Below are 10,002 nucleotides of genomic sequence, written 5' to 3'. Positions count from 1 at the left end.
TATAGTTTTTTTACCAGAACTTTATATGATTGTTTTTCTGAAGTTTCTAGATATTATTTAAGTCAATAAAAGATGTTTCTTTGACTCAGTCTGAATTTTTTATTTTATTTATTTATTTTTTTGAAAATGGAACTGTTAAACATTGGGTTTGTTGCTAGACTTCACGGTCATCTCTAAATGGTTATGCAGATGACTTTTATTATGGCATAGGGTAAAGATTTTTAAATGCAACGATGCTTGTTAAGGCTGCTTTACTTTTGTCACTATAGCTTATACTAATCGCGGTATTTGAGTTCAGATAAGCTGTGTTGTGAGCTTCTTTTATGTGTTTCTGATGCCGCCTAGACGGAAGACAAGGAAGGTTACTAAACAGCCTGCATCGTCTCAGTTTAATAATTCACAGTGTAATGTTGACAGTGCGGTGCCAGAAGATAACGCATTCCCTGACCAAGAAGGTATCTTCTTTTGCTATATATAATTTTTTTTATAATGTAGTTTTGTGTTATGAAAATTTAGAAAGCATAAATGGTAAGTTAACTCGTTACCATAATTCAGTTGAGCGCCAGAGTGCTGCACTCAGGATGCTTCGTGATGTGGAAATTGAAAGTTTACGATCTGATATTCGCTTGCTAAAATCCAGTATAAGCAAGGAAAAGCGACAGACCCTATTACTTAAATTCTTTGAGGAAAATCTTCCTAACTTAACGGTTTCAAGAACTGGCATTAGTGAACCGATTGAAGTTAAATGGAAAGATAAGGATGACGACATATCTATGACCGCAGCTGATGGAGGAAACATGATGTCTTATATTCTACAGCAGATGGCCTTGGCTAATCCTGAATTCTCTACTGCAAATTTATCTCTTGATGGCTTTGACTTTTCAACTCAAACTGGTAAATTCGTATTCAAATATTCAATAACGATTTAAGTTTTTATCTGATGCATAATGGATTTACTTATATGTGGTTTGTTGACAGGAAGAACGAGCTTCATTGGCGCTGATAATCTTCAGATGAAGGATTTTGTATGCATTCATTCACTTCAATATGTGTTTCTTTATTCACCGTCATTTGTCTAATACAAAGAATTATTGGTTCTTTTTCTCGGTTCATGCTATAGGTTCTAGGGGAGCCATCTGACACTCATATTCTTGGCATTGATGAATCTATGCAAACTCCTGGGGTATATGTTTAATACTTCTGTTTTCATTGAATAATGAGAATCATTATTAAAAATATTATTCCTTTTGATTATCAGTAATTTAATTTAATATCAGGAGTTGTTATAATTGCAGGTAAGTAGCGGGAGGATGTCGGTTGGTATGACGCCTAAAACTTTAAGGCTTCCGAAACAGGGTGAGATGCTTCTGTCTGTTCACGGTTCACCCCTTGGTGTTTACAAGGAAAACAACATGGATGCAATACACGGTAAACTAGTTTAACTGAATCTGTGTTTTGAAGCAGACTTATAAGTTAATGTAAACATGATTAATCATCATTTTATAATTTAATCTGCAGAGACAGAGGAAGAATGAGCTGTTCTTACAGGTTATTTCTCATCAAAGGTCTATTAGGTTCGCTTTCTTAAGATACTGTTATAGTGTGATCCGTCGTACTTAAAATGTATGTTGCGTGTTATTTTGTCATGATTGAGCTTTGATCTTCATGTTATTATGCCGCATTACTTTAGGTATAAAGGGGAAATGTTTGATTCATTTACTTGTGCACATGCCAGTTCAGTTATTATTTTCAAAGTTACTTTTATTATGGGTCAGATAGGTAAAACTCAAAGAAATAAAACATGTCAAAACCAGTTTGGATATTTTTCAATAAAACCAGTTTTAAAATCGGTTAAACTAGAGGTGCACAAACCGGGTATTTTCAGGAACCGGAACCAGGTAAGAACCGGCTCCGAGTATGGTCAACAAAAGTCAAAACCAGGTCCGGATAGGAACCGGTTCCGGGTATAGTTGGGTATTTGACCGTGTTTTGACTGGGTTTTCCAGGTTTCGGTTAGGGTCAGTTTTGACCGGGTATTTCTGGTTCCGCCGGGTCAGGTCGGGTCCGGCTCCGGGTAGGAACCATCGGGTTGGATCCGGAACCGGTTTTTTTGTACACCTCTAGGTTAAACCGGTTTAAAACCGACCCGAACCGGTCTGGATTAGGTTGGCTAGTTCTATGCTTAAACTGGTTTGACCCAAATCAGTTTAGAATATGCAAAAACCAAACCAGTACGGTTTTAAAACTAGTTCGGTTTGTTAAAAAAACCGGTTTTGTACACCTCTAATCCCAAGTGAGTTTGGGTCTCCTCTACTCTTCTTCCCCTCAATAGTGAGGGTTTTCACTACTCTAACGAACGCCATCGATTGTCTTCTCTTCACATGCCCATACCATCTTAAGGAAAAAAATATACAACTTAGCTATAAGCCTATGATGCATGATTTTTTTAAGTATTAACAGCAATTAAAAGGTAACAATATTAATAAAATTTCAATCAAAGTTTTGTCATAAATAAAAATATTAGCATTATAAAAAAAACAAACATATATTACGAAAAAAAATCCATTTAAAAATACGGACACATGGTTGTAATAAAAAAATGCTATTCCGTCTAGAACTTGTTTCATTTGGATTCAATTAAGACACATGCCTAGCCATGTGACATCAAACCATTTTTCTAATGAAAATAAAAATATCTCTATGCTTACTATTAATTTTCAAATAATATATTCTTAGAAACAAAATAAAGCAGATTGATTAGTTCTATCTATAATATCCATTGTTAATCTATGATCTGTCCATATAAAATAGGTGTTAATACAAAGAATCCAATAGCTTTTTATTTGAACACATAAATTTGTAGTTTTGCTAGTAAAAGATAATAATTAACTCGAGCGATCTCATGATTCACGAGACAATCTTTTTCTTTTATATTTGGAGCGATCTCGTGATTCATGAGTTGATTTTAGTTTATATATATATATATATTTATGACTTTGTATGTTTCCCTTTAGTATTAAATAATGACTTAGCACTAATTTTAAATCATGTTGGTTATTTGCCTTGGGCAATTTTTTTGAATCATGTTATCACTCGGATATAGAGGAGCACAAATCGGTTTTTTTTTAAAAAACCGGTTCGGTTAATAACCGGACCGGTTTTTCTTGGCCTGGAAAAAAACCGGTTTTTAAATAACCGGACCGGTTTATTAACCGGTTTTTTTGGTGCAAAACTCGGACCGGTCTAACCGGTTAGGACCGGTTTAGAAATCGGTTAGAACCGGTTAATAACCGGTTTTTTTAATTAACCGGTTTTTTTTTTAAAAATAACCGGTTAATAACCGGTTTTTTTTCATAATAACCGGTTTTAAAATTAACCTGTTTTTTCCATAACCGGTTCAGTAACCGGTTTTTTCTCTAGAACTTGTAACCGATATACGAACCGGCGGTTACTAAACCGGTCAAACCGGTTTTTAAATAACCGGTTTTGTAAAAACCGGTTTTCGGTTTAAACCGTTGAACCGGTTCACCAACCGGTTTTTTTGCCCATCTCTACTCGGATAGAAGTACTAGTTAATCAAAATCTTAATCAGATAATTTAAAAGTCTTAAACTAGTATGTGCCATTTTGATTTGTAGTCCAAGATAGACCATAGAGTCACTATTTATATATCATTAAGCTTGTTTGACTGAAACGACACTTTGCTTCACGAAGCCGTTTATGGGTTTTCCATAAGATTAGTTGGCGTGAGTCGATTTTGTGTGCCGGCTTGATATGGTGTGCCCCTTTACCCTTGTTTTTGTTGAAGTCGAAAACCAAATTAGTTTCGAATGCGCTTCACACCTCCTAACTCATAACAAACATTAAATAGAGAACTTTATAAGTTTTAAGCAAATCTTAATACCTAAATAAGTTGTTGAGATGAAAATTTATACAAGTTATCAAACTTTTTAACCTATAACTTTCTAAGAGGCTAAACCTTAGCCGATTCTTCTTGACACGAAATTTCATAAAAAGTAATATGAGTCATACCTTCTGACTAACCTTGAGATGACACGTGACATAAATAGGTAAATTTTAACCTACAAATGTAGCTTTTAGCTTACAAGACAAATTGCTAAAAAAATGAAGCTAGTGTGATCGTTTTAGCTTGTAAGAAATGCGACTGAAGAAATGCATCTGTAGGCTATGTTTAGCCTTTATGTGACAAGTATCAACTCTCGGTTGATCAAAAGGTGGGGTCCACCGACTGTTTTTTTTTAATCAATTTCAATGTTAACAACCATCGGCTAAAACTTAGATTATTCTCATTCACAAACCAACTCAACCCAATCTTTATTATAAAACAAATGTCCCTCTCTTCCATCTACCCAACCCAACCAAACCAAATTTTTCACACTCATTAGCAACCCAAACTCTACCATTATTTATTAAATAAATATAAATTATAATTGCTGCTTTTTTATTAAAGTATCTAAATATATAAAAAATTCTTTATTAAAAATAAACAATATATATTTAATTTAGAAAAATTAAAGTATTTATATTCATCAACATCCTTAATAAAGTAGGTAAGCAAAATTACAATTGTAGCATGAGAATAAAATTACACTTACAAATGATACAAACTACATACGTTTTATCCAAAAAACGTACGAACCCCATATTAAAAAAATATTTTTTTGAAGTAATTTTGTTTTTTATAAAATTTATATCGGATTGTTCACAATAAAAACTTAAGTGTGACTGTATATTTATATTTTTTAAAAAGTTAACTATTACAAGTATTAGTGAAATTAAAGCTTTATTCGAAAAATTAAATCATTAGTGAAATTAAAGCTTAAAAAGAAATAAAGAAAAAAGAAAAGTAATAAGGACATATAGGATATGAAGACGTGACTTTGTTTAATAATTAACTAATATGTGAACTAGTTGTGAATTGGGTTGGTATAACAAAAGGTTTGTGACTTAGAGATTGCAAAAAAGTGATTTTCTTATTTTTTTTTTAAATCTATGTGACAAACCAGCCCCAATGTAGTTTACAAAATGGGGATGGTTTTAGCCTCCTTAACCAACTACATAGGTGGTGGTTGGTAAAACGTCTATGCTCTTGCAGGCTAATAAAAGTTAAATTTAAATGTCCCTTATGGTTGTTTACTTATTTTCCCAAATAAATAAAATAATAAATAATGAGCTTATGCAAGTATGCAACTCAAGCCAAATCGGTCAAAGTTGAATTTAATAAAAACTTTGACTAAACCAGGCAAGCGACGTCGTATTAACAGAATAATAAAAATATTAACAATTTAAAAGCCACCAAGCTGCCAGTATCCACATTATTACAAGTGGTATACAAAATATTAAAAAATTACTTCCTAATTAGGCTTCATAATAATAATAATAATAATAATAATAATAATAACTCATTCATCTTCTACCTGCTTAATCCAAGCTTGGAGTGAAGATTAATTTGAACTAAATTGGTACGTATCTCCTTCTACCTCACAAAGCACTTTATAAGCTTGCTTTATTCATACGATTCTAATATTCTTCCATTTTAATGTACAGTTTAATCCGCGTTGACTGATCTGAGGCTTACGATTTGATTGTTGTGATATCGAGTCTCTCGGTAGGTATTGTTAATCAGCTTTGATTCGTGCATAATATTGATTAGTTAACTGTTAAAAAGTCGTTTAGCAGCTCAAATTTGACCTAATTAGTTAGGTTTTCATTTAATGTTTTATCACGTGTATAGTTAATCAATGTTTATATGTAATGAATCGGTTATAGATGCTTGTTAGCCTGAAGATATTACTAGTGGTTTTCGGTGTTGGCGGTATGTGAAGTTTGTTGCAAATTTGATTAATAAGTTATCATAACTAAGGTAGATGTTGTTTATCAGTTTTGATTTGTGTGTAAATTGATTAGTTAGGTTTTCGGTTTATGTATTATCTCGTGTATCGGTGTATTGTAGATTCAGTTACACAGTTAATGGCCAAAACTAGTGATATTCAGTGTTTGTAGTTACTAGTTAGTCAATTGTTTATGCATGTTGGCCATAAGATATAACTAGTGGTTTTCGGTGTTGGCAGTATGTGAAGTTTGTTACAAATTTGATATGTTAGTTATTCTAATTAGATATCGTAACTGAGGCAGATATTGCTCTTCGGTTTTGATTTGTGCGTAAATTGATTATTTAAAGTTGTTTAGCAGCTCAAATTTGACCTAATTAATTAGGTTTTCGTTTAATGTTTTATCTCGTGTACTTAGTGTTTGTTAATGCCTAAACTAGTGATATTCAGTGTTTGTAGTTGATCAATCATTGATGCCTGTTAGCTATAATATATCACTGGTGGTTTTCAGTGTTGGCAGTATGTGAAGTTTGTTACTAATTTGATATGTTAGTTATTCTAATTAGAATCCATAACTGAGGTAGATGTTGTTCATCATTTTTGATTTGTGCATAAACTGATTAGTTAAAGTCGTTTGGCAGCTCAAATTTGACCTAATTAAATAGGTTTCCGTTTAATTTTTTATCTCGTGTATTGTAGATTCAGTTACACAGTTAATGGCCTAAACTAGTACTATTCAGTGTTTGTGGTTAATCAATCATTGATGCCTGTTGGCCATAAGATATCACTAGTGGTTTTCAATATTGGCAGTATGTGAAGTTTGTTACAAATTTGATATGCTAGTTATTCTAATTAGATATCATAACTGAGATGGATGTTGTTCATCAGTTTTGATTTGTGCATAAACTGATTAGTTAAAAGTTGTTTAGCTACTCAAATTTGACTTAATAATGACAGTTTTAGGTTTAGCTTATAAGTTTAGAAGTTAGAACATTAGGTAATTAGGTATTAATGCTTGATCTATTGTAAAGTCATATAGATTTGTGTTCGTTTGCTTATCTCTATACGGTAGATTTTAGATTTTATTACACAATTTGTTTTAGCAAATTTGGATGCACTTTGGTTACTATGTTCAAAACGAGTAGTATTCAATGTTTGTAACTGATCAGTCATGTGAGGCCTGTTACTCATAAGATGTTACTAGTGGATTTTTAATGTTGACAGCTATGTGAAGTTTGCTACAAATTTGATATCTAAGTTATCGTAATTGCTGGTTCTATATTAGGTTAATTTCTTTTATCAGGTATGATTAGTTAGGTTTTTGTTTTATGTTTTGAAGTTAGCTTGATTGTAGATTCTGGTAGCTTCGTGTTATTTTGCTTATTTTGTATAAGTAGCTCCAGTTACACAATTAATGGCCTAAACTAGTAATATTCAATGTTTGTAGTCAATCTATCATGTGATGCTTGTTGGCCATAAGATATCACTAGTGATTTTCAATGTTGGCAGTATGTGAAGTTTGTTACAAATTTGATATCTAATTTATCCTAATACGCTCACAAACTTATGAATTCTCATGGGTTTGGACTTTGAGCTTTAAACTAGTATTGTTCCTGCCTAAGTTATTAAGTTAGGTTGATATGAGGTATGACTTATGATTAAATGACTGAAATATGGCTTTTTCGCAGGCATGTTGCAGATGAATGTATTGAAGCACTCACTATGATCTTGTAAGTTTCTTGATTTTATAATTCCGTTAGCATAACAAATCATTAGCCATAGATTGACTGGCTTTTCCATTTCTTTAATTTCATTTTCAGTACATGCATTTGCAGCATTGTCTCCAATGCTAGTGGTACTGAAGCAATCTAATCAACGGTTAATCACAACCAGCGTTTAAAAGAACATATTAGGGCTACATTACAATGTCTACAAATGGCAACACTATAGTTGAAGTTGAGAAATCTAATGGAGCTAAAATCAAGAGACGTGTTGATCTGCAAATTGATACCTCCTCTCGAAGGGGATTTCTTAGAGAAGAAGATTTTCAAACTCCAAGTGACGGTAGTGTTACAAACCGAACACCGAGTTTTCTATTCAGTAATTTAGGTACACCAACCGCCAAGTTCCAAAAAATTGCACAAGATAGAGACAAATTCTCACGCACGGTACCTTCAAGCACAAGTCAAAGAATCAAGGACCGCATCTCAAGAGTCTTTTCCAAGAAAATTGATTGGATATCATATCAAAAATTGGCTAAAGAATGGATAAGAAACCCAATGAACATGGTTCTGTTAATCTGGATTATAGTTGTTGCTGTATCGGGTGCGATTCTCTTCCTTGTAATGACAGGTATGCTAAACCACGCACTTCCTAGAAAAACTCAGAGAGACGCATGGTTTGAAGTCAACAACCAAATTCTAAATGCACTTTTTACCCTCATGTGTTTATACCATCATCCTCACCGTATTTATCACCTTGTACTTCTGTTAAGATGGAAACCAAAAGATATCACAAAGTTAAGAAAAATATACTGCAAAGACGGAACTTATAAACCGCACGAATGGGCCCACATGTTAGTTGTTATCTTGCTGCTTAACCTTAACTGTCTTGCTCAATACGCTTTATGTGGTTTAAACGTTGGTTACAGACGATCAGAAAGACCCGCAATCGGTGTGGCTATAACTGTCTCTGTATCAATCGGTGCACCCGCTGTTGCTGGTGTGTATGCTGTTGTTAGCCCTCTCGGGAAAGAATACGATACCCCTACTGATGAAGAATCACAACTTAAACAAGGCAGTGTTCATAAAACCCAACCGGGTCAACTAGGTCAACAAAGGGTCAAATCATTTGAAAGAAGATTCTCATTCACCCCACGAGACGAACAAGCAAATGAAATTACTCCAAAATGGAGCGGGGGTATTTTTGATTTTTGGGAAGACATATCGTTAGCATACCTCTCGTTATGTTGTAGCTTTTGTGTTTTTGGGTGGAATATGGAGAGGCTTGGTTTTGGAAACATGTACGTTCACATAGGAACGTTTCTTTTATTCTGTTTGGCGCCTTTCTGGATATTTAATCTGGCTGCTATTAACATTGACAACGAGACCGTACGTGAGGCGTTGGGTGTAACCGGAATCTTTTTATGCTTATTTGGTTTGCTTTATGGCGGGTTTTGGAGGATTCAAATGAGAAAAAGATTTAATTTGCCTCCAAATAATTCATGTTGTGGTAAACCTGCGGTTGCTGACTGTGCACTGTGGTTGTGTTGTTGCTGGTGTTCACTTGCTCAAGAAGTGCGTACGGAAATTATTATGTAATTAAAGAGGATAAGTTTTATAAAGAAACAAGTGATGAGAACAATCAGAATCCTAAATCGACTGTACCTCCAGAAGACGTAGAGCTCTGTTTAAAATCTGGCCCGAGTTCTCCATTGCAAAAAACCTCATTTGCCCCTAGCCCGAGCAGGTTTTTAATTGAACATCAAGGACAGCAAAGTCAATCTGGTAATGATGTAACTCTGGAACCACCAGTTCCGTCTGTTATTAACAGAGAACGCAATTGAGAAAAATGAAAAAAACGTGTTTGGTTTGTATGATAAGGTTGTCGTATGGACGAAGTTTTCTCTGTATTTAAGATTTTATTTTTCGGTTGTCATGTAAAGTTTGAGAATTTTGTTTCCGCTGTGTGCACTTTATTTTGTTTCTTGTGTTTTCAGATTTTTAATAATGTCAAACATTAAAAAGTTTGCGAATTTATTTGTTTCTTGGAGCTGCTAACAACCAGTTGCTGATCTGTCATCCTTCTGTTATCCAGCCTTGAAAGCATGGTAAGCTTCCTTCTGCAATTATTGTTAAATTTTGAAAAATATATATTGACACTTGGCTTTACTGATGTATCTTGCAGGGGTAGAGCTGCTCAGAAACACATCTGGTAATTTTTTTTCTTGTCTTTCGTCGTAACATAAATATGATTATTGAAGTCATCACTCGAAATTTGTTCACATATGGCGTAAAAGTGAGTTTTGATTTTAAATCATATATAATGCATTTCATCTCACATCGATGATGAAGAAAATGGTGTAAATATGCCTATAAAACCAGCACCTCTTGAAAGTGGTTTGTAAGTTGGTTTAAAATCTGATGTGGCAT

The 10,002-nt window shown here is 33.6% G+C and overlaps 1 protein-coding gene and 1 pseudogene across 2 annotated transcripts; both read left to right on the top strand.

Moving 5' to 3' along the window:
- The first annotated feature begins 300 nt into the window (after positions 1-300).
- Positions 301-1,612, top strand: LOC143597712 (uncharacterized). The gene is made up of 6 exons (XM_077076134.1): positions 301-455; positions 556-894; positions 979-1,025; positions 1,121-1,183; positions 1,296-1,428; positions 1,519-1,612. The coding sequence occupies exons 1-6, from the start codon at positions 335-337 to the stop codon at positions 1,533-1,535; spliced, it is 720 nt and encodes a 239-aa protein (XP_076932249.1). The 5' UTR covers positions 301-334; the 3' UTR covers positions 1,536-1,612.
- Positions 1,613-5,454: 3,842 nt separating this feature from the next.
- LOC143597709 (uncharacterized) lies at positions 5,455-9,416 on the top strand (annotated as a pseudogene). The gene is made up of 3 exons (XR_013146980.1): positions 5,455-5,482; positions 7,540-7,581; positions 7,672-9,416. The product of XR_013146980.1 is annotated as an uncharacterized LOC143597709 (transcript).
- The last annotated feature ends 586 nt before the right edge of the window (positions 9,417-10,002 follow it).

Source organism: Bidens hawaiensis, unplaced genomic scaffold (assembly GCF_021521415.1).
Source record: "Bidens hawaiensis isolate Kalapana, Puna unplaced genomic scaffold, B.hawaiensis_p1.1 tig00048921_1, whole genome shotgun sequence".
Lineage (NCBI taxonomy): Eukaryota > Viridiplantae > Streptophyta > Magnoliopsida > Asterales > Asteraceae > Bidens > Bidens hawaiensis.
The sequence above is the reverse complement of the archived record's forward strand: the minus strand, read 5'-3'. Positions and strand labels throughout refer to the sequence as shown.